The sequence below is a fragment of the Bradysia coprophila genome (assembly GCF_014529535.1).
Source record: "Bradysia coprophila strain Holo2 chromosome IV unlocalized genomic scaffold, BU_Bcop_v1 contig_5, whole genome shotgun sequence".
Classification (NCBI taxonomy): Eukaryota; Metazoa; Arthropoda; class Insecta; order Diptera; family Sciaridae; genus Bradysia; species Bradysia coprophila.
In genome coordinates, this window is record NW_023503374.1 from 8,323,216 (window position 1) to 8,348,033 (window position 24,818).

Here is a 24,818-nt window from a genome sequence, read left to right on the forward strand (position 1 = left end):
GCAGCACTCATTGATGATAGCTCCGTGTAGGTTCTGAAAGAACTTAGAGTTACACCACTTGCTGTACACAAATTAGTTGTAACACGACAGAATTAAATAAAATAACCAGGGAGTAGCAGTTCATTTTTGAAAAGTCAAATTAGGGATCTAATACACTCTATGAAAATGAACTCAAATGAACACTGACATTAATTGAATTATTTTATTCGCAAAAAATAGGGCTATTATATAATTCAGGTCCCTAGTCAAATCAAGCACTCCTGCCTGGTTTACTTTACTCTGCCGTGGCATAAATGATACAAGAAATGGGACTTAACTTGAGATAGCCAGCTTGGATTCTGTGTTATCTACCATTGAACATTGGACATATAGTTCATCAGTTCGTTGAGGTGATCTCATCCATCCCCACAAACCATAAATTTTCTGTTTTACAAGAAAGTCAAAAATGTCAATTATTTTTGGATGTTTGCTCACTTCCTGTCTGTGGTGCAATGGCAATTCCCTCGATTGCATTACTTCCATTTACAGTCATTTTTAGCGCATTGCAGCGCGTTTTGGGCTGATACATTTTATGGTATTAATTCGAAACAAAGGATCACTAGAATCTGTGTTTCGTGATTGGGCTTACCCCAGGGACTATTTTTGAGAAATTCTTTGAGAAATTTTGAGAAATTTGAGAAATTCTTGAGAAATTCTATGAGAAATTTTTGAGAAATTTTTTATATTTTTGAGAAATTTGAGAATTTTGAGAAATTTGAGAAATTTTTGAGAAATTCTTTGAGAAATAATTGAGAAATAATTGAGAAATTTTGAGAAATTCGATTTCTCAAAATAGTCCCTGGCTTACCCGATCGTCCCAAACTGATAAATCTGATGGTATTAATTCAGATAATAGAGTTTTGAAGTTTCAATGTATTTTGACAACTAAATCAGTCAAAGGACCTGACCCACCCATAGGATGGGACTTAGTCTCAAAAATTTACTTATTTCAGCAACATAGGTTTCTTCCATTGTACGGTAAAAACGAATTTTGACAGGCCGAAAATAACCGACCGTCATCCACAGAAGCAAACATAACTGCAACCTAAACAAATTTGTTCATTAAAACTTCAAAGTGAGGTTGTGTTGGCTTCTCTGTGGATGACGATTGACATTTTGAACAAGGCTGTATACTTTGGGAAGGTCACGCAGATGCAGATACGCGGGTTACACACCATGTTTCATACAAAAAATTCACCACGCCATACAAATTCAATTTTGGTGAATTTGTTTTTATGGAAAAGGCGTATCTAATAAAATGGCGATCTGCGTGACCTCCCCAAGGTATACAGCCTTGATTTTGAACGGCCTTGGAAGAAATCTATTCTCGTTACAGTGTTGTAGACTTCGTTCTAGATCTCATTCACTCGCCCGCCAATTATTCAAAATGTCTACCACCACAAGTGAGAAACACCTCTAGTACACACATTCAAAAAAGTACATCGGTACGCCGCCACTGCACTTAATTGTCAGACTGTAATTATAAATGGCGGCACTCAATCGCGTACGTTCAACTATTTCTCTATCGTTTGTGAATCGTTTAGTGCATTTCTAGAACAATAAACCAATCCAAAACCTTACAAAACGGTGACTAAAAGTGTAATTGATCAACAGGTAGTGAAGTGGAAGTGTTGCAAAGCGTGTAAGTATCAAAATTTCTGTAAAATATTTCATTGACATCAGCGTTTTTTCGGGTCACTTACATTCATACATTTTTTTTCCTTCCTCTACCTTTCCATCGTCGTCGATGTGTGTATACGGCATCAATACGAGACAGACATTTTAGTGCTTTCGAAATTGAAATGTCGGGCAAATTTCACTGAAAAAATTAATTTAAATTGAAGGGAAATGTAAAGTCAAAATGGGAATGAATTGTACGGGTTGATTGTGGTACAATGGTTGAGACTCCCATTTGACATTTCCATTGACCATGTTCATCAACATGGTGAACGCCCATGAAATGTATCGCTACATTGTAAAATGCCTTTACGATCAAAATGTTTCTTTTTTTTCGTTCGATATTTGTGTGGTCGGTTACATTGTATCAATCTTTTCCCTGTTCATTCCACGTAATGCTATCAACAATGTTGCAAATTTTATAATTTGCTTTCAGCTTTACATTTTAAAATTATTTATTTTTCCACATATCATGTTCTTGATAAAAACAATGTTGTCAGAGCGAGAGAGTGTGCGTGCTGTGTGTTATTTAAACTGAATTATTTTTCTTTCTTCTCATTTTCAGTCTGTTCAGCGCGGTGGGAAACGGGAATAAACAATTAAATAATAAAGAGAAAAAGAAATCTAAATAATGAATGCAAGTGAAAAATCAATAGATCCGGCCGAAACACCATCATCAGCAACAGCAACAGTCCGACTAGTAACCGGCAACACAAGCAGCGGTGATTCATTCGAACAACAATATCTGACTATGGAAGGTACTCAACAACCAAAACAGAATCTACTTTTATAGACTTATAACTAAAAACAATCAAAAGCAAAACACTTGAGAGAGAAAAGAAAAGACAAACAAAAAGAAAAAGAAAAGAAAATCACGGAACAATTTAGTCCCGGTCGTATAGGTCGCCGATGAGTGAGAGACAAACTCAAATATAAATTGACAAAAAAGACAAAAAAAAAATATTTTTAAAAACGAAAGAGAAACGAATTCCTATTCAAACTATTCGAAGCAACGATGTCGGACTTATAAAAAAAATCGTTTTGCTTTAAATGTATAGAACTCACAATATATTTGTTTTGATGACTTTTCGAACGCTAGAGATTTAAGAAAGAAAATTTACAAAGTGGTTGAGAAAAGTGAACAAAATTTTATTTGCTTGCGATGTTTGGTAACTTTTTTTGCATACTTTTTTGTACGTTAACTCGTTGTCTTCTACCGTAGTTCCTTAATTTATTAATTAGCTTGTAAGTTTGTATAAAAATATTCACCAGCAATGATGATGATAATGATTTGTTGTGAACGTAATTCACAGCTGGAGCGCTTTGTGGTATATTGTTTTTTGTATTATGGAAATATGAAATGGAATGCAAATTAAAATTAAGCGAAAGAGAAAGCGAAAATTATTCGAAATCCCTCGACAGTGATATATGACGGTTTAATCGAGCATGTTATTTAAATCCCCGTTTTGTGGAAGTGGAATGGTAAAACAAAAAAATCTAAAAGAAAATTGTAAATTGTGTTAATGGGCCACAGAGATGGTTAATTGAACCCGATTCGTTGGTTCTGCGTTGATTGTGTCGATAAAATTTTGATTTGAAAAAAGTTTATGTTTTCCTCGGCTGGAGGAAAAATTTCATTCAGTGAAAATATTGTATATTGATGCGGCCCTGTGCCCGATCGTTATCTGAAAGAAAATTTGTTGCAAATGTAAATGGAATAAAATTGAGACAACCAATTGTTTATACAGTGAAATTGTGTTCGAGAGCAAATATTGCTTTCGGGAAATGTGAAAGAAAAAACGAGAGAGAATTGAAAGAATTCTTTGCTTGAATGGCCTTTCTGATTGTGTTTTTTTCATGCTTTTTAACTTAATATCCAAAACAAAAGTGTGTAAAATTGTGAATTGTAAAACCAAGAAAAAAGAAATATTTAAAAAAAATCCAAACAATATCAACCGTCCACAAGTGCACTCTAAACACAAATACAAAAAAAAATTAAAAAAATTCCGATTGTGGATGACACCCATTTGCGACTTGCTGTGTGAAAATCTACAATCAAATGCAATTTATAATCTTGAACTGATTTATCAACTGGTATGCCAATTTCTAACTATTAAGTTTGATAAAAAAGATTTACAAAAAAAAATTAAAAATCGCAAAACGACTGGGTAGATACCGACGGAGTAACAAAACACCAAAATTTAAATTTTTCTTGAGAAAAGAAAACAGAAATCAAAATTTTGTACATTTGTCACTCGATTGATTTGTCATGGAAACCGACAATGGAGAGATTAATCAATTTGAAGATAACGTGACACGAATATATGCGAGGCAGTAAAATACTTTTGTTCAATGATTAAGATCGACTATGAGTTAGCGCATACCGATTTGTCTTCGAGCCTATAGACAAATTGCTTTCAATCAATCAATTTTCATTGATTTAGGCACTGTTGCAGTTACAGCCCAGAATTTAGCAAATGTAAAATTAAATATTTGAGCTAAAGACCAGTTATTAATCCGTTCTGCTCTGCTCTTTAAATTACTGCATTTGCATTCGTAAAAGAGATGACAAAATTAGAGTGTGTTTACGATGGTACTGAAAGCATGCTGAAAAGCCTCAGAAGCATGCGATCGAGTAGCGATATTTCCACAGATTTATTCTATAATTCACTTGAAAACATTTAGTTCCACGGTTAGGTCAATCACCGCCACACCACAGTCATACATAGCTCAAATTCAATTGAGCAGAGTTGACAGATTTTTTATTGTTTATTTAACAATTTGTCGTTCGTTTAGAACCGTATAAGACTTCACTAAAGTTCTTCTTTTTTTGTATAAATGGGTGCGTATGAAACCCGTTTTTCCCAGTTCCTAGTTCTTTACATTCACTCACCAACTTTCAAGTCAACAATCATTGTTTCATTACAAGCCAATATGAAATTATATTGTTCGTAGAAACTATGTTCGACGTACCTTTGCATTAAACTTACGAACATTACAGAGACTATTTTGTTCACCGCAACAATTAATTGTCCAAAAGTCAAAGGCAGACAGATTGGTGTCGGCACCATTGAGTGATCGAATCGGAACTTTACTCGTTTCTGATTGATCTGAACTTATGTTATTTGTCTCCATGTTGTCATACACCCGCGAAATTGTACATGTTTTCAATTAAATTCCGAATAAACGGGGGTACCGTTCTCAGGTCAATGATATACCTAGCGTTCTTTTGAGATACAAATGACGACTTCTGATGTATTTCGAAAAGTGAAAAGAACTAGTGAGCACCAGATAATATGTGAAAATTTCAAATTTTGATGGCAGATGTTTACAACAACTTCCGAATCAGAAAACGCTTTTCTTTGACTTCAAATTTATTTTCATGGATGTCGGAAAATTTCCGGATTCAAATTGACGACCTAAAGAATCTGCAATTACACCGATTGTCTTTGTGTGTGAATTTTGAATGTAAAATCAGACTGAATGAATCATTTATTGTACACAAAAATTTCTTTTTTACAGTTCACAATAGTAACATTTTCCTTAAAGATAGGGATCATAGTTTTTGAGAGCAGAACCTCGACTTCTGTTGACATTTACAGCTCAGAATTAGATCTTCTCTCTTTCAAAATTAAATTACTTTACCCAAACAAACGATTCCTAACTCAATTATTTTCTGTTTACAGAGGAATTACAATCCGTACGTGAATCTGAATCCAGACTAAAACAGCAATATGCCGAATCACAACGTCGCGAACGAATATTGGTTCGACGACTCGCAGTCAAAGAACAAGAGATCCAAGACTATGCCGTAAATATAGCATTTTCACTCAAGTACACCAATTTCTGGACATCGTTTCTAATTGACTTTACGTTTATCAACAGATCCAAATCACCGAACTCAAGGCTGCCCAGGCACCCGGTCCTACAGCTTTGCGCAATACCCTACTTGATCCGGCCGTCAATATTCTGTTCCAAAAACTCAAAGATGAACTGCAAGCGACACGGGCTCGCTTGGAGGAAACACAAAATGAGTTGTCCGCTTGGAAATTTACGCCCGATTCGAATACGGGGAAACGATTGATGGCGAAATGTCGTCTATTATACCAAGAAAACGAAGAATTGGGCAAAATGACATCGAATGGTCGTTTGGCGAAATTGGAAGGTGATTTAGCCTTGCAGAAAAGTTTCAGTGAAGAGGTGAAAAAATCGCAGTCGGGTAAGGCAATGACGAAACATCTCGTTTAAGAGGGGCGTATCAGTAAACGTATTCTTTTTGTCTTTGTTTGCTCACAGAGCTGGACGATTTTCTTCAGGAGCTGGACGAAGATGTCGAAGGAATGCAAAGTACAATCCTATTTCTACAACAAGAGCTGAAAGCATCAAAAGACACTATTGCCACATTGGAACAGGAGAACATTGCTCTAAAAAATGACGGTGCTGTGCTACCGCCTAAAAACAATGGTTTCAACGCGGAGCCGACCGACTCAAGCAACGGTGTTTCAGGAATCGACACAGACACTCAGCCATCAACGACGGCAGCAAAACCACCAGCAAACCAATCATCAACGTCAACCAGTCCGCCAGCAGTGATAAGTAACTGTTCGGTTGTGCTACGAACGACCGAACTGCGAACAAGTGAGATTAAGTTAACTAGTGATCGAACCTTGCGGAAGGAAAAATTTAATGTTTCAAGTAAAGAACCAAGAACGCTACGTAGCACCAGCCGTAATATGGTTGTTGATGAGTTTCGAACTAAAAAATTGAAATTAACAAATGGCAGCTCGGACGATTTGAATAATGGTGGTGGTGCGACGACGGGTATGGTTGTTGTTGGTGACAGTGGTGATAGCGAACAAAGGGATGATAATTTAGAAAATAATAATTTCCGTAAACGGTCGTACGAGAGTGATTCAAGTGAATGCAGCAATAAAGAACGGACAAACAGTAAGACAAATGTAGCGAATAAAAAGTCGAGACGGTCATCGGTATTGTCGTTAGATCTAAATGATGAAGATAGTCGTATTGAAATTGACGAAGATAGAACAATATTTGGCAATATTGGGACAAAGTTAAATCATGTTGATCAGCCTGTTTAAATTATTTTTAGATTTTTTTTTTAAAAGAAATTCTTTTTTTTGTTTTTAATTTACGTGGCAAATTCTGTAGAAATTCGGAGATTTTTTTTTTTTAATTTTAAGTGAGTGAAATTCTGAATTTTCTGTTTAAAATCATTTATACCTCGTTCACAATCACCTTTTGCGCCGATCATAATCACGTGAAAAGAACAACAGAAACTAAAATCGAGGACAATTTTGTTTATCGCGTCATTTTAATGTTTGTTTTAGGAGATTACACGAAAAAAAAATTAATTTATTCAAGCGGAGATGAAGAGAAGAATTTTCACATTGGGCATTCTGATTCAATTATACACAAAAAATCAGTTTGATTGTACAAAAAAACAAATTATTCACACGCTAGAAATTAAGGAAAGTGTTTAAATAAAAAATAAATTTACGGAAAAAGAAATGGAAAAATTTCTACAAATAAATTGCAATAAAGATTTATTTTGAAAGAAAAAGTTGAAAACGTTTTTGTTCGAAGAGCAAAGTTAAAGAAAAAGAATCAAAAAATAATGAACATGTTGTCCTAAGGACCTAAGTTGAATCGAAGTTACAATTCCAGCGATTCATAGGAGATTTATTATATTCGTATGATCAACCTAAAAGATGACGGATTCAGATATTTCCCTAAAGTTTCGTTGACCCGGAATATGATGAGAGTCATTTCATTGAATGGTTTCTTGTTATTTTGGCATACCCTCAAAAATCATTGTTCTATTTTCTCTTTATGACACCTTTCGGAAGTGGTAGACAAAGAATAGTTTTTCTGAATAGTACAGCTGGAACATCTAAGAATCATGTCACATCCTTTTCGGAAGTCGTTTACCCCTGATTTTATGTTCTTGTAAATTACACATTTCTTTCAGAGTTTGAAGCATTTTCTTAGCGTAGTATGCGTAATATGTACACCAAATTCTCCTAAATCTAGTACTTTAACTTGTGGATAATAAAATAGAAAAAAGAATCGAATCAGAGAGTATCTCTATGGAATGGTCTGCTAGTTGTATCCATGCCTAAACTATTTTTTTAAATTCTAAAAAAAGAACTAATTGTGAGTAGTAGCAGATAGTCAAATTACTATTATCTACGCGTACCTCTTACCTGCAGTTTAAAATCAGTTTCGATAATTTATCAAATCAATTGTAACGAAGGCATGAATGGTAAGTACTTGTTGAGTATTTGAGGTTACATGGTGTCTTAGATACGTCTTTTGAGGATGAGATCAAAAATTCGGATGCCCGAGAACACCAAAAATTGCAATTCCATTTGTGCACCGGGTAACTGAAATACGACATATTTTGCCATGATTTTTCATTAAGAAATGTCAGTTTTTCCCGAACTAAATATCGTGCGGGAAAAAACTTCATTTCTCTACGATTTATAGTGCGGGAAAAGAATTACATGAATTTTTCTATGACTATACGATTGATTAAATTTAATATGGTGAATGTGAAGTGTGTATGTTTTCAAGTAAATTGATGTGTTTTGTCTATTTCAGTTGTCCGATGCACAAAACGTTGTTCGTACCTCGACAGGAAATGGATTTTTTCAGCACAGGTCCTAATTTTCCTTACTCGCTTCGCTCGTAAGGAAAACTTAAGACTGGTGCTGAAAAAATCGTCATTTCCTGTCTTGGTACGAAAATAGTATGTTGTGTTACTAGTATTGTAATGTTGATTTTTTCAGCACTAGACCCAAGTTTTCGGGTCGGGTGCTGAAAAAATCTCATTAGAATACGTGTAACACATCATGCTTTGTGCCAACCGAGAATTGAAATAGACAAGAGCACAAAAAATCATAATTTTCATTGTAAACAATCACTCTTCAAATTTGATCGATCACATTGCTTTGCATTTTCTCAAACGAATGCTGTAACAACTCATACAAATTCCATATCAACACTGCTTTGAGTGTTGTAATATCACATCAAACGGTTGCTGAAATAAGTGACTTTACAACACTAAAATGAGTGCTGAAAAGAGTCGTATTTCAATTCTCGGTGGCACATATACTATTCCATGACTATATGATTGAACGAATTTAATATGGTGAATGTGAATTTGAATTTTTTCAAGTAAATTGATGTGTTTTGTCTATTTCATTTGTCCGGTGCACAAAACGCTGTTCGTAAGATGGAAATGGATTTTTTCTTAGAATGGAAATCTTAGGACTGGTGCTGAAAAAATCGTCATTCCCTAGTAAAAATAAAAGTCTGAAAAGCTCTAAAAGAGACGTCTCACGTCTCACAATACAAAGGATTTGAGACTGTGAGACGTCTCTTTTCGAGCTTTTCAGACTTTTATTTTTACTTAGGTTTCTTGTCTTGGTACGAAAAATACTATTATCTATCTCACCAAGAGTAAAACTTACCCAATTCTGATACTAGAAAATTATGAATTTGCATTTTGAATATTAGAATTGAAAATAAAAAGTTAAACCGGGAATCGATCTTGGGCCTTCTGGCCGTTCTTTTCATTACATTAAATTTCGTTGACTGCCTAACCATCAGCCTACAAAACTTTATGTAATGGCAGAGAGATGCTAACATGACGACTGGGTCGTTTCGACGGATAGAGGGAATATGAAATTGGTTGAGAAAAAATGTATTGAATTCTCTCTCAAAAACCCAACTGTCATTCGATATATTTCCTCTATCCGTCGAAACAACCCAGTCGTCATATTAGCATCTCTCTGTGTAATGGAAAGAATTTTAGAGGCATTCTGTTATCTGTAGCATGGTTCATCATTTTTTAGATAAATGACAACTGGCACCTGCGTACCAACTTTACATTTCTCTGCTATTTTCAAACTTTCTACTCACTGCTAGGCATGTTCGATAATTCATTCGATTGATAAAATATCGATTATTTCCCTGGAATCGATTATCGATCTTTTCAGAAAATCAATATCAATCGATATTCGGTAATCGATAAATATCGACTGAAAATCGATAAATATCGCCTGATATTCGGTACATAACGACTGATAATCGGCAAATATAGACTGATAATTCGATTTTCAGTGGATATTTGTTGATTATCAGTCGATATTTATCGATTATCGATAAAACATTCGATTGATATAGTATCGATTATTTGAAAATTTTATCATCGATTGATGATATTTTTTAGTGAACACGCCTACTCACTGCATCTTTCTTACTAAATTTGGAAATTTTTTGTCGTTGTTTTGAGCTTAGAACTCCTTGTTAAATGAGGTCTGATTATGGTTTACCTACTTTAAAGAAGGATTAAGGAAGAAAGTCTTATGCTCTTCAATTGAAATTCCATTTAAGTTTAAAGAGTCAATTCGCCAAATCTTTGAACAATTGAGATTGAAGCCATCTGCTTAAATCCAGAGGGGTCGTGAAATTATTATTTTTATTAACTCATTTTTTCATTTTATGACGTTCCTGATTTTGTTTCGATCAATAATAAAATGGAAAAAAGGATGAACTTTAAGTGTGAGGCCAATTTTAGTCTCCACAAATAGAAGAAAATGCATAAATAGATAAAAATTAGTTCGTTAGGTATTGGAAAAAATACATAGGTCGACTGCAGGATTCATTATACATTTATGCAACTCGTAATCATAATGTTCGAAAACTGCGAGCTTTAGATCACTCTGTTGCATAAAACGTTGTATCAATCTTGGTGCAAAGTACTTGATTAGGCTCACGATGTGTATTATGACACACGGCCTGCGGCCTCGTGTCATAATTACACATCTAGAGCCTAATAAAGTACTTTGCACTCGATGTCATAAATAACTATTACAGTGAAATATTATATTATCAATAGAGCTTCAGATCAGCACGCCGCGCAAACTGATCTTGCGTTTACTTAGCAGAGTAACTTTCATGTTAAAAGACGTGTCATTTAATTGAAATTGTTTTATTTTTACTTATTTTTTCTGTTTGCGAATAAAATAGTTATTTGAATTTTCCATTTTTAAATTTTCTTCATTTGTTTTTACAATAATTTTGGGTTAAAATTCAGAACTTTTTTTTTAACTTATTCCAGTCGTCCCCAGTTAAATTATCTCAATTTTTTTATTTGTTTAAATTATACATTTTAAAACTACTAAAGACTAAAAATTAAAAAAAAATGAAAATTAGACAAAATGTTTTTTTTACTCTCTCGTTTTCTTTAAAAAAAATATTACGGAAAAACGATGATCTTAGTTTAAGTTTAAAATTAACAAAAAAAAAAGAGAAACAAAAAATTAATAATAATAAAACATCCACAGAAAATTGTGAACATTAAGGTTGCGTTAATTCATTTTTGATTTTTAGTTTTCCTATTTTTATAAATTAAACATTTTCAATTAATTTTTAAAAAAAACTTCTTCTTTTGTTGTTGTTTTTGACCGATGAAGATTTGTAATAATGATATTGGTACTCGTACAATAAACAATGTATGGCGCGATTTTTATTGTTTATCTCATTGTCTCGTTTATTTTAGATCAACTATTTGGTAGAAATGTGTAGATTTTGCGTTAGCAGTGCTCTGGTTATACTGGTCAACGACTGACATTAACTTTGTTTTCATTGTTCTTCTTCTGTTGAAAAATCAGATTACATTCCCATATCCCTGACACTGTGAAGAAGCGTTGATAAGTGTGGTCGCAGACAATTTCAAAAGTAAATCTAAAGTAAAATTGATTTATCGTCGATAGATTGCCAAACGTACGCAAGTCGATCTCTCGTGATATAGATACCTCACGTGAAACTAATTGGATTGAAGCCGCATACAAAGATGGATGTAATAAATCTGTAGTAGAAATGACAAGATTATCATTCGAACACAATTATTGAATCTTCGATGTATTTTCAGATAGTTTGTTAGAGCGTGATTTGAACGCATTGTCAAACGAAAATTAGCTCATTTTTACCTGCAAGTCCGAACAAAAGAAATACTCTCTTCCAACCTAGTCCCTGTTAACACTTCTATAAATAAGAACATTAGCCAGGACTCATCATTTATAATGCCATCGTATTCACTCGATTCAGATTCGTTTGGTAAGTCTGATTCCTGAAGTTTTATTAAAGATGCCATAAGGCTTATTCTGAGACACAATCCCTACGATCCGCACAAAAATTGTTTCGAAGGCGAGTTTTACTCCACCGCACTAACAATATCGGTGGAGTGTGGCAGCGTTCACTTTTAGATGTCAAATTTATTGCGGAGATGAGTGAATTCGTTTAAGAAATTGATTCAGCGACCAGACCACACTATGCCTCTTGCCAACAAAGCAAATAAAATTCAATCATTTAGGACGCTCTAATAAAATCGGTTTCGACACAGAATTATACGTGTTTCGGTAATACTCAATCCGAACCACCAATTATATCAAGTTTGGTTTCGGATATAACATCAAAAGACTCTTATTTTATGCTTCACACACGAATAAAATTATTTCATCGGGAAAAATTATATTCTTAATTCCCATTGAGGGGACTGTACAGTTAATTAAGTAAATATCACTTATAGAAAAAAACTCTAAAATGTAACGAGAAAAGGAAAGGAAAGAAACTTTTTTAAGATTTTCGATTTTTAATCTAAATTATTTAAAAAAAAACATTTTTTTTGCCATTTAGATATTTTGTCTTTACGAAAAGCATTCAACACATCGAGGTTTTTATGTTTCCAATTATTTTTAACGTTTAAACAAAATAATAAGTCAGATGTTTGGTAATCAATTTCTCTTTATCTTTATTCAAACAATCATTATAACACTTCCTTTTCCTTCCTGCGATTCTCAATTAATTAAGTTCGACTCAATAAATCGTCGTCAAAAGTTAACATTTCCTTTTATTTAAATATTCTTGTATTCTCAAAAGCCAGAAGAAAATTGTGTTCCACAAAAGTGTGTGTTTGGAACAAAACAAAAAGTTTAGCTTGATACAGTGAGATTGAAATTGTTTTAAGAATTTGGAATTTTCTACATCTTTTCTTACAAAAATGGTGCCACACACAAAAAAAAATCATCCTAATTCATGCACACAAATATTTTTCTTCTTTTTTTTTCTTCTTCAATTTTTGTTTTTAATTTAAATTTCCTTAAATTTTTTGATTAAATTTTTCTTTTTTTTGACCAAAAAAATCAATAATTTTGATGAAATTATTTTCTTTTTCATTTTTGTTTTCACTTAGCTTTAAAATGTTTTGTGTGTTCTTGTTGTTGTTTTGTTTTTCATTTTGCTACGACTAAATCAATTTTTATTTTCTAATTATAGGATAAAGCTTGGGCTACTCCATTTACAGTCTTTGATTTTAGTACATCATTTTCGTATGACATGACAGTTTCTTTACCGTTTTCGTAGATTCTGGAATTAGAGGAAAAGAATTTTCTGTTAGTTTCAATTTGGAAGGCTTTCAATTACAACTGTCCGAGAATTCTAAAAATTAAATCCAATTCTCTCTATTCATTCCACAAGCGTTATCATATGGCGACAACCTCGGCGACAACATTACGACACTCACATTTGTGTGTAAATCGATATCAAATGTCAAATCAATAGCAAAAATTTGATTGAAATTATCGATTCTCACAATTCTCCTGTGTCAATTTTAAACGGAGTCTAACGTAAGTGGTTGCGGATCAAACAACATATATTGACTACATTCGGTACAATATGTATCCCATAATGTTTGTGTGAAAGCTCAAGTTGAACTGCTCAACTCCACTCCCTTCTTCACTTTTATCAGGTTGGTCTTACAGAACCGTGATATGATTCGTATTGCATCGAACGTATTTATTCATTCATGTCGTGTTAGGCCAACATATTTGGAAGCTTTTGAGATCTTCAAATTTCCTTTAAATTCAACATTTGAAGAGAAGCTTAAAGCTTCCAAAATGAGTCATAAAACAACATTACGAGGTGACCAGACCAGGATCAATCTATTGTTTGGCACATCAGTTGAATTACAATAATTTTTACAAAGAGGTGAGTACAAGGATGGAAAAATGATTTTTATCCTCAACCAAGTCTTGTTGTTGTCGAGTTCTCACGTCGAATCAACAATTCGGTACTTTGCGCATTAGAAATCATTGGAAAAGATGTCAAAGTCCAAATTTTAGCAACCCGTTGACTCAATAAAGTTATGTTACAGAAACTGTTGAGCTCGACTTGATACAATTACTGGATAAATTGAGATGGTTTTCCGATGCAAAGATCCACTCAGAGTTAAACTCCAGCTTGATTAGCGCAATAATGCTTTGGTTACCAAGGCGACTTACCTTTTTGTCATAATTTTTTTGCCATTGAAAAATGTTGTCGATGTTGACGTTCGTTTCGTGGCGCCGCCACCACCACCACCGCCGCCGAAACCGCCATTGGTAAATGTGGAAAACGATGAGAATCCATTACCCGAACCGTTTTGGAAGAAATCGTCCATCAGCATAAATGGACTCAAAACGGTCGTATTTTGTGGATGTGAATGTCTGTGACCGCCACCGCGTCTGCCATTCGACGACAATATGTCGGATGATGGTCCAAAGAAGAGATCAAAATGACTGTTGCCGAAAAATTCTCGGAATACTTCGTCCGGTGACCGGAACACAAAGCCAAAATCTAAGTCATCGTAATCGTGTCGTCTGGTTCGATGATGACGTTCATTTTGGCCGAGTAAACCGTCTTTTCCATACTGATCGTAAACGCGACGTTTTCGTTCTGCAATTGAAAAGAGAAAATCGGAGAGACGAATTAGTGTCAGTTTCCAATGCACATGAGATTTAATTCGGCTTTCGTATCCAACCGAATCAGATATTATGTTCATAACGGTCGAAGCGAAATGTTTACAATTTCTCATTGGAATTGTGAATGGATTGATAAAATAAACTGATGTTACTCTTGCGATAGAAGCCAACTTTCCGAAATTAAGTTTTTACAGGCGACTTGAGTAAGATTCATTTTTGTTTTTGAGTGTTTTTGGGAGTTCGATTACGTTTGACGATCAAATTGATACGATCCAAATAACGAATAAAGCAGACGCAAAACATGGAATATCAAGCGAATCCAAACGAACATTAAATTCAGTGTGATGTAACACCACAAATCATTGCTGTCATACACATCCATCTGGGTGTCTCACTAACTCAAGTACCTACGTCTTCAAGTCTACTATTATCAATATGTGTCCATGAAAGATTTTATATATTCGATAATGGAATAATAAAATGACCGATTTCGTAAATTGAAGAAAAGTTTTATCGATTTTGGTGACAAGGCGAACCTTGGGAGCTACGGGAAATGATGGTCATGTAACTTAATTTTGTGAAATCTGCATCAAGTTGCAGTTCTTTCATTAACATAAACTCAACATTTTGATAAAGTTTTCTTGTACACAAGACAATGACCAAGCTGAACACGATTTGCGTATCCAAAAAGAATTAAAATTTTAATAAATGGTGACAAGTAATAGCCTAGAGGTACACCGCTGTTTCGTTATAAATAATATGTTCAATCACTGCATATGAGTGAGCCGATTAGTGACAGCGCGTCCCTAATATCAAATAAAGTAGATATGTATGTCGGTCTCGCTCTGAGAAGCAGAGTATAATTAGAACGTTTCTCTGACGCCACTATCTGCAAAGGTTGAAAATTTTAGCAGTAATTATCTAAATGTAGTTAGAAAATAAAACGGAATTGTCAGAAACAACTAGTCGAAAATCGACTAGTTGAAAATTAGATTAGCTCTGCTATTGAATCGTTATGTTGCGTTCAAATCGTTTCCCGCAGCTACCACAAATATTTTGTAATTTGTGTTAAATGTTATCCACGTAACGTTAGTACACCCAAAGTAGGTAATCTGAAACCAAGTTCTCTAGAGAAGATATCGTTCGAAAAATAGACTCATGTGAAGACAGCCAATTTCGAAGAATGACTTCGTCGTTGAATTTCTTCAGATATGTTTGATAGCAAAGTCGTAATAAATAAGAAACGTAAAATTCCTCAATCCACGGACATTATCTTGTTGGTTATGACCATGACTGGAAACACTTCATCGTTAGAAATAGAATTCTAATCTACTGGCATGGATCAATGTACTGAACGAAGAAAGTTAATCTCTCTCACTTACATATCTAAAAATGAATGAAAACGCAAGCAGCAAATTGTTAGATATAAAATAAGATTAGCCACTGAAAAGTCACACCGAAGAAAAACAAAAGTGTTGTTATTCACCGCATAAAATAAAAAGTTCTTGCTGTCAAAAGGCTTTTTTATCAGCTTGAAACGATATGATGATTATCAATGCAGAATGATTTGATGAATTGTTAACTTTGAAGTTAATCGAATTTCGTTATCGCTAGAGTTTGTATTATGAAGGTTTTTTCTATTCCATCGTAAATTGAGTGTGAATTGAATGCTACCCATTTCTCAATCTAATCGTTAACTGACTGACTGTCTGTATCAAATGAATTTCTTATTTATAATTTCAATTCAATGGCGTTAGTAATTATCAACTCTCATAAAACAAAACCTTATTAAAACATAAAACAAAACAAAAAAAATGATAAAAATACCAAAGTATTTGTAAAACGGTGTTGGCTCGAAAAATCCCCGGAACGAGAAACTTCCATTCTGATAACGTGAACCACGACGATACGATGAGGCATCACTACTACTATGATGACTCTTATGACTACTACTCCGGTTATCATAAATCTTTCGTTTGTGGGCTGTTTTTTATCGTTTTTTTTTAGACATTGTGTGTTCGTTTACACATTTCAATTTCATAATTGTGGATATAATTGAGGCCAAAATTTATATCCAAAACGAATTAAGAAACACGAAACGTACGTTGAATTTAGGGATGAGAAAGAAAAGAAAAGAAAATTTTAACAAAAATTGACGAATTTTGGTTGTTTCGTTAATTAATCAAAGTCTAGCGGAATTATCTTCATATTCGAGATTGCATTTGGAAACACAATTTTTCATCGAGAACATAATCCAGTTCGATTTTTTAATTAAAAATTCAATTTGAAAAAATGGTAAATGTAACTCACCATCTGAGAGCACTTCATAGGCCTCGCTGATTTCTCTGAATCGTTTGTTTGCCTCATCAAGATTATCAGGATTCTTGTCAGGATGCCATTTCAATGCCAATTTTTTGTATCTGTATCGATTTAGATCGAATAATGAAATTCATTTATTGGGTCACTCCTACAAATGACGTCAGGCAAAGGAAAGGAGATGTCAAAAATGCAATCAAGAAGCGTGACGTCATTTGTGTACGGTTTTCAAGAACAGTTTGATTATCGGCTACTTACGCTTTCTTAATTTCTGTTTCTGTTGCACTCTTTGAGACGTCCAATATTTTGTAGTAATCCACCATTTTGTTCAATTAATTCACCTCGTAGACTAATCTATTAGAAAAATTTTCAAATTCCAACGTTTCACACGGCTAATAAGAACTATAAGTCTTGGGATTTAGGTTTCAATCGATCTGAAAATAAATAAAACATTTTGACAATCAGATGATTTGAAATTACACAGTTAACTTAAAGTGTAAGTTATCAAAGTTACTGTAACAAGGTAAGGCACTGTTTCTTGATTGAGACTTTTAATGTAAAGAATAATACTTTAAGGGAAGTACACTCTTACGAAATGAGAGAATATCTGTCGTTGTGTACTGAACACACTCAATATCGCCTTTTCTATTTAGAATTCACACCTGTAAGCACTCTAAATGAACTCTGTTCCAATCATATTGTAAGCTACTTACAATATTCAATGAACTCTCGTTATCAGCACTTATACGAGTACGAATACAATGCCTCTATGGATATTCTAAAGGTTGCCTGGTGTTGTTTGTGTAGTGGAACTAATTGCATGCACTTCTTTACTTATTACATCGTAATTTTTAAACTTTATCTCACCCTTTAACTTTACGTCTATTGAAACAAAGCTTTTCGAAATCACTTCAAGTTACAGATAAACATTGACCAAAAGTAGTGCATGAACTGGACCCTACACTGAGATAAGGCATTTTTTTGTTCGCTTTTTCTAATTAAAGTTCAGAATGGATGCATTGTGTGAGAAGAATGCCACGGGTTCATTCATTCAAACTTCACAAGAACATTAAAGCCTCGAAATTTATGACCGATCAAACTTGGAGATGCTCTTTAACAACTTTGAAGATTCACTTCCTTATATATTATAAATTCCACATCATTTCTCTATGAACGAAGTATAACGTTTTCAGTGAGCATGATGACTTTACCCACCTACATGCGTAAGATGAACCTGACAACCGGCAATTTATTATTCACCATTGTAATTTTAACAAAAAAAAAAAATGCAAAAACGAGTAAACTGTTGAAATTAATTCCCTCGAACTGAGAATGTGACTAATAAGTCGGACACAATTTACCTAATGAAACTTAATAGGAAAATAACGAAATTTATCAACTTAAAACAAATATTCCCATCGACAAGTTTAAAATAAATTGTATTCCAACAAACCAGTGTCTGTGTGGTGGCTGCGTACATATATGTTGCGTCCATTTATAACATTTAAATATTTTAATCGATACAAAACGAACAACGAAAAAAACACGGTAAAATCGGCGAATAAGCTCTGTGAGTCATGTTCGAACCGCTTTATACCCAGAATATTATTACCTGGTATATCGAAATGATTTCCGAATAAACCACATGGCTTAAACCAATTGGTAGAAGAGATTGGTACAAACACCGGCACAGACAGTATGATTGTTTATGCAAATTAGCATCTTTCTATCCTGATCAGACGTCATCATAACATCGAATTGTGGTAAAAATTCGAGAAAAAAGAACCGTTTGATTCGTAAAAATTGTCTTGTCGTGTGGAGTGATTCAGTACAAGCATAAATTGTGACGTAGTCAAAATAGAGTGGAAATTATCGACGGTTTTACGTTGAAATATGTCTGATACGAGAGATTATATTTTTGTTGTTGATATTAGTATTATTTCCACGAAATTTGAATGAGAAAGAAATTGGAAGATTAAAATCTCATTCGCAGATAATAAAAAAAACTTAATTGGAATACTTAGCATGTTCAATTTTTATGAAGCTTAGAAAATGAAGTAATAAAAAGGCAGTCGGCCGGTCTGGTTGTTAAATTTTTTTAGATGGGAATTAGGTATTCTTTCTACCAACGAAAATGAAAATAAATATAAAACGAGATCTATAAACGACGTTACATTTACACAAACTACATAAAATATGAAATTAAATTTCTCTTTTTGTGTGGCGTATATGGAACCGCACCAATTGACGAAATTTACATGAGTGACGGAGCGAACAATGTAAAATATGAAAGACAAAGAACTGTTTGCGAAGCACATTATTCTTGTGAACGAAACCCAGTTGAGTGTAATAAAATGGGCCGGTAATTTGGATAATTTAGAGACAAATACGTTTTTTTTATTTCATTTGACCTGAAAGCACACCAAATGTAGTAAAGTGAAACCACCATCAAAATCCCGTAATTTTCCACATCAATTTAGCTGTCGTCAGCTTTAGCTTTCATTTTATTTTCACTTTGTACGGGGTAAATGACTAATTCTTTTTTAACTCTGATATTACATTGAAGTGAGCATTTACAAAGGACCGTTACAATCTGGACCATTCGTGGCCTCATTCCCACTAAAAAAAAAATCTCAAACTTTTTATCGATTTGTCACAATTTTTACCTCAATTTTATATTTAAAAATCTTAAAATCTTGGGTAAAATAACAGACACTCGTTCTTGATCTTCACAATTTCTACGTAAATGCAGTAAAATCGACTAAAAAACTTGCGGAGGTTGTTACATTCCACCAAAACCTAAAACTTTCCGTTAAAATTGTTCGATTAACAGACTATAACTGGAAAGATGATTTGTTGAAAAGATATTTGCAAAAATCTTATCTCTGTGCGTACAGTCGTTTCAAACAATGACCTGTTTGAGATTATCCAATGGAATTCAATATAAAGACTGTAAGCAAAGTGCAATCCACGTCAGAGATGTAGTAATTCACTTAAAGCCCGATATCAGTTAGATTAGTATTTGACTCAACGTTGTAACGACATTTGAATATCTTGTCTTTTACTTGCTACCCGTGTCATGGTCTAAGAATATATTTTCGTTTGGCCATAAACACATAGGGAACAAGAACACTTTTTCGAGAGTTAGAAACTTGATTTCCCCACGCGTGGTTCAGCTTCGTTCCAGATTCACGTGCCGTTGAATCTCTACAAGATAAAATGCCACCAAAAGTTGACAGAATTTGTTCTGTCCTTATACAGGATTTTGTTGATAGTATCTCGTTTTAAGTTTCGAATTATTGACTGAAGAATCCCGTGTAGATTCAAGTCTTAACCAGAACGTTTTTGCAAAGTGGATCACAATGGTTGCCCAATACTCATGGATTAACACATTAAAAACCCGCCACCAACTTTATTTTACCTGGAAAACATACTAATTCCAGGGGTGCCGTTATCTAATATGCCGAACAAACACCAAAACAAACAAACAGAGCATAATTACTCTTCCCTTTCCCATGGATCGCGTGAAGCGAAAGTGGAGATAAAATGCTGTTTCGACCTCCGGATTCAATATGCCGGTGGTACAAAACTTTATTTTTCATGGAAAATAATTAATTCCAGGGGTGGCGCTATCTAAACCAAAAGAACATCCTTCTTTTCCACTTTATTCGGTGTTTTTCACTGAGACACCAAAAACAAACAAACTCCTTTCCTCATTCATCAAACTTAAACGAACAGAGTATCAAACTCTTCCCTTACTCATGGGATTCACGTTAAGTGAAAAATAAGAAGACAGACGCTGTTTCTACCTCGGGATTCAGTGGTGGTCTGAGGCTAGCATGATCTAGCCATCGTCAGTTGTTTCCACTGATCCCTTCAACAATTTTTCGACAAATGAACACAGTTGATTCAATTAGTCACTTCTTTCTGTCAGACAAACTGAACAAAGCCGATGATTCACAGTGCTATCAAAAATTAGCAATGGAAATTCACAGATGTCTTCAAATGCAATAGCCTAAACATCTTCCGCGAGTTATATACATCTGGTAAGTAGCATCTTTTCTCATGGTTTAATGTGTTTAGTAATGTTTCGACCTTGACGATCGCAAAATAATTATTATTTCGACTATTAAAATTCATCACTGCTGCCAATAAAACTCAATAAACTCCTAATCTACAGTCAAACATCATGCTTCAGAAGAAAAAACACACGATGCCGATAATAACAACTGAAATAGTTTATTGTCTAATGAAAATATCAAGAACGAAAAAAAATCGTCTTCACAATTCTGAGATTAATTTTTCGATGATTGCATCATCCAGCCCAGAATATATGAAATTTACGCATCGATGTACGTTCAATGAATTTTGAATGAATCAGTAGCTTATCATGGAAATCGAACGTTTTCTCTAGGCATTTTATTTGTGAGATATATTCGTTGTTTTTGTTTTGCATAAAATGCACTTCCAAACGAACAGGTAAATTTATTTTACGTAATGATATGCAATGTAGCGAACGAGCGGGTTGTCGTCGTGCATGCATTAAATAAAATGAAACATAAAAGTGAAAATTTTATGTTTCGCTTGTGCAACTATAATTACAGATCTAATTTATTGTAGTGCAAATAGTTAAATATATGTGAAACCAACAATTTCCATTACAATTTCGATACCTGGGTTCGCATAAGATGCCGGAATAAAATTTTACCATTAAAACGATCTCTACATTGTATTCATTCCGACAAAGAGAATTATTATATTATTCAGGTGCTGTGGTACAGCGTTGAAGATAAAGCTTTATTCACCAGACCAGATATTTATGTGCATTGTTAATTGTGTATATCGAAAATAATAGTCAGTTGATCAACTATAAATCGTTGGTTCAATTGATGTTATATACCTTGCAATTTGAGTCATCTTTAGTTAGAAAACCACTTAACACTTAACGACTCAAAAATTAATCTTCTGATGAAAATGAAACGAATAAAAAAATCTTTCAACAAAATGTAAAACCGTTCAGAAATCATACTGATCTTAAACATTACAACACAAAAATTTATTGAATAATGAAATTGGGCGATGAGCGCAAAAAAAAAGTTGTTTTACCAAATCTTTGGCCCCCTCACACACCAATAGCCAAAAATGACACCCGTAAAATATTATGCTTCATACAAGCTCAACATTAAGAGTGTCCAATATACTGCCGGCAAATGAATTTATACGAGAAAAAAAACTAATTCACCTTGTAACGCTATTTAGTTATGGCACGATAATTGTTGTGTTTTAATTTAAATTTTAATTTTGCGAACATGAACTTCGTTTCGATTTTGTCTTCAATTGGGCAAAATGTTAAAATTTCCAGTATAAATTCTAGCTGCTATGTCGAAGTTTTACAGTATATAATTTAACGTTGTGGTATAAACTAGGGTGGGTCGTATTTTCATTTTGTTTATATTTTAAAGGATGTACTTAGAATCCCTTGCCTCTAGGCCTCTCTCAGTGTTCCCGACTAAGACTTTTCGAAAAAAAATTTCAACTTTATTTGCAAATAAAATCGACAAATATCATGACATAATTTGTCGTGTGAGGTATGTCTGAGAATCCATTGCAGAGAAGTTTGTTGAAAATGAGTTAAAAAGAAAACTCACCAGAGCTCTGTTTTCGAGGCCCAAAGCTGGCAATTTTTTGTTAGAGTAAATAAGTCCAATGAACAAAAATCGACGAATTTACGTTTATTTGCTCAGAAAAGTGTTATTTTGGGTGAATAGGTATAAAACTATCAATTTCACCAGGTTAGAATGTTTTAATTTGAATTTTTTGTTCATATGACTTTTTCACTCTAACAAAAAATTGCCAACTTTGGCAACTAGTTTTCAACAAACTTCTCTTCAATGGATTCTCTATGTGATTTCCTGCTCGGGCACACCTCACACGACTGTATTATGTTATGATTTGTCGATTTTATTTGCCAATAAAGTTGAAAATTTTGTCGAAAAGTCTTAGTCGGGAACACTGACAGACTCTGCCCGAGTGAAGGCGAATGTCAACAACGTTCTTATGGTATTTCATAGCTTAGCTGGACTCCTCAGCTATTAACTAAAGTTAACAGTAAGGCCTTTTGTTCCTAAATGCCCAAGATATCAGTCAACAATGTGTGCAATTTCATGCTACTACCCCGAAAATCACAAATCAGCCTAGACAAGGAAAAAATTATTTTTGATTTTTTCTTTTCGCTCTTTCGGATTCCTTAAAATAAAAAGATTATGAAAATACGACCCACCCTAGTATAAACACATCTTTAATCAAGTTAGATGTATACTTTAATGCTGACAGTGTATGGAAGACATAGATTCATAATGTAATACCATCGTACACATCTAATGCTTCAACGTTAGGAATCAAATATTATTGCCAGTTACATTGCTAGAAGTTTGTTTCCATCCACACAAGGGACATGTTCTACCATATGGCATATAGTAATTGTTGTGGGAAAATTAATAGTAATGCGTCAAATACGAGTACGTGTTTGAAAAAGAAAGATTCTGGGAAGAATAACTAATTGATTTGAAATAACCTTTCACAGATGACAAGCATACATATATAATAATGATTGAGTCGGTTACTTCTGTCAGTCCTAAGTATTTTGAACAGATTTATTTAAAATCTTTTACTTCATTAGTCTTGAGGTTACATTTTGCTATTATAAGATTGGAACTTCTTGGCTTAGCTGCTCTTTTATTTCGTCGCTGTCGCTAACAGATGTGATAGACGTCTGCAAAACCTAGAGATTCGTACTCATCTTATCGAATTCGCTTTGTGAGAAATAAATTAAAATCTCATTTATTAGTACTGTACAAAAAAAATGCAGCTTCCAACGGCTAAAAAAACTAAATTTAACAAAATGGTTGGTAGAAATGAGGGAGCGACCGCATTTCGGACAACGGAAGGGACAACTTGGAGAAATGAAATGAACTCATCGCCGTAATGCGTAATGCAAGACGAGTGCTATTTTTCTTATTGCCTTAACTCGTTTAAAAAATTATCGTGCACGATTATGAGAAATTTGTTTGTATGGCAACCAATTCCTCGAATTGAAAAGTTAATATTTATGTCGTTCGTAAATGTTCCAATCCAATTACGTAAAACACATGCTACGTTCGCACAGTAGATATATAAATTCCCACGAACAATAAATTACATTTTCGAATGAAATAAATTAATAAGAACGAAGAAAAAAAAACCACGTCCACCATCCCAGACACAAAATGGCCAATTAAGTAAATTAAAAATTATGATCGAGCCAATCGTCACAATAAATATATGAAGTGTAAACATAGACGGATATGTTCCGCAAAATCATGATACTAAGTGGCGATCAATTTTCTTTGGGTCACCTCTCTTCCACATTGGAGATTTCTCGCGTTTTTCGTTTATTATTTTTCTCGCTTCTCTGCATTTTCTTTCAATTTTAAATTTATCAACGTTTAAATAAGTGTCGTCCGCATGCGTGTGGCATGTAGATCTTTTTTTTTCTTTTTCATGTTTATACTACAAAGATAACCTTCAGCAAAAAATATCTCTATAGTTTGCCGTAATATATATATATATAAGTGTGCATGTCAGTAACACCTACCTTTTTTGTGTGTGATCTTACCGAGAGACTAAATGTGTGTAAGATAAATTGGCTTGGACATGGGTATATGATTAATTACAATATTTTTATTAAACTTTTAAAAGTTACAAAAAAAAACTCGATTCTATTTATAATCAACACGAACCACAGATGGAAAAAGCAGCAAGAACTTAGGACACTGTTGACCGGTTGAACGAAAATGACGGAACAGAGGAATATGTTCACGATAAGAACAGACATATTCAAATAAGCAAAATGTTTAAAATTAACAAACAATTCCATTCACATGGTTCCACACCACGGTGAGAATATAAAATTAAGACTTCCAA

At 33.8% G+C, this 24,818-nt stretch overlaps 2 protein-coding genes across 12 annotated transcripts in view; one reads left to right on the forward strand and one right to left on the reverse strand.

Moving 5' to 3' along the window:
* The first annotated feature begins 1,499 nt into the window (after window positions 1–1,499).
* LOC119071663 (pre-mRNA-splicing regulator female-lethal(2)D) lies at window positions 1,500–7,175 on the forward strand. Of its 2 annotated transcripts, XM_037176630.1 has the most exons (5): window positions 1,500–1,679; window positions 2,282–2,474; window positions 5,403–5,527; window positions 5,602–5,935; window positions 6,013–7,175. In XM_037176630.1, exons 2-5 carry the CDS (start codon window positions 2,348–2,350, stop codon window positions 6,813–6,815), a joined length of 1,389 nt encoding a protein of 462 aa, XP_037032525.1. In that variant the 5' UTR covers window positions 1,500–1,679; window positions 2,282–2,347; the 3' UTR covers window positions 6,816–7,175. The 2 variants fall into 2 exon arrangements, with proteins under 2 accessions (XP_037032525.1, XP_037032527.1); XM_037176632.1 differs by lacking the exon at window positions 1,500–1,679 and having other exon boundaries at window positions 2,333–2,885.
* A 5,353-nt stretch (window positions 7,176–12,528) lies between these two features.
* Window positions 12,529–24,818, reverse strand: part of LOC119071664 (dnaJ homolog subfamily B member 3) — a 46,178-nt gene continuing 33,888 nt past the window's right edge. For 4 of the 10 annotated variants that reach the window (XM_037176635.1, XM_037176637.1, XM_037176634.1 and 1 more), the window contains 5 exons: window positions 17,115–17,290; window positions 16,851–16,960; window positions 16,368–16,523; window positions 14,082–14,514; window positions 12,989–13,167 (listed from right to left, as the gene is read on the reverse strand). In XM_037176635.1, coding sequence (XP_037032530.1) covers window positions 13,068–13,167; window positions 14,082–14,514; window positions 16,368–16,523; window positions 16,851–16,960; window positions 17,115–17,179 — 864 coding nt within the window. In that variant the 5' untranslated portion in view covers window positions 17,180–17,290 and the 3' untranslated portion in view covers window positions 12,989–13,067. Of the gene's footprint in view, window positions 13,168–14,081; window positions 14,515–16,367; window positions 16,524–16,850; window positions 16,961–17,114; window positions 17,291–19,404; window positions 19,694–24,818 lie in introns of those variants that run through there. The other 6 variants (XM_037176640.1, XM_037176641.1, XM_037176639.1 and 3 more) reach the window with 5 other exon arrangements.

Coding starts and splice junctions, on each gene's coding strand:
- LOC119071663 (XM_037176630.1), top strand. CDS start 2,348: ATGAATGCAAGTGAAAAATCAATAGATCCGGCCGAAACACCATCATCA. Junction 5,528..5,601: donor AAGAGATCCAAGACTATGCC/GTAAATATAGCA, acceptor GTTTATCAACAG/ATCCAAATCACCGAACTCAA. Junction 5,936..6,012: donor GGTGAAAAAATCGCAGTCGG/GTAAGGCAATGA, acceptor GTTTGCTCACAG/AGCTGGACGATTTTCTTCAG.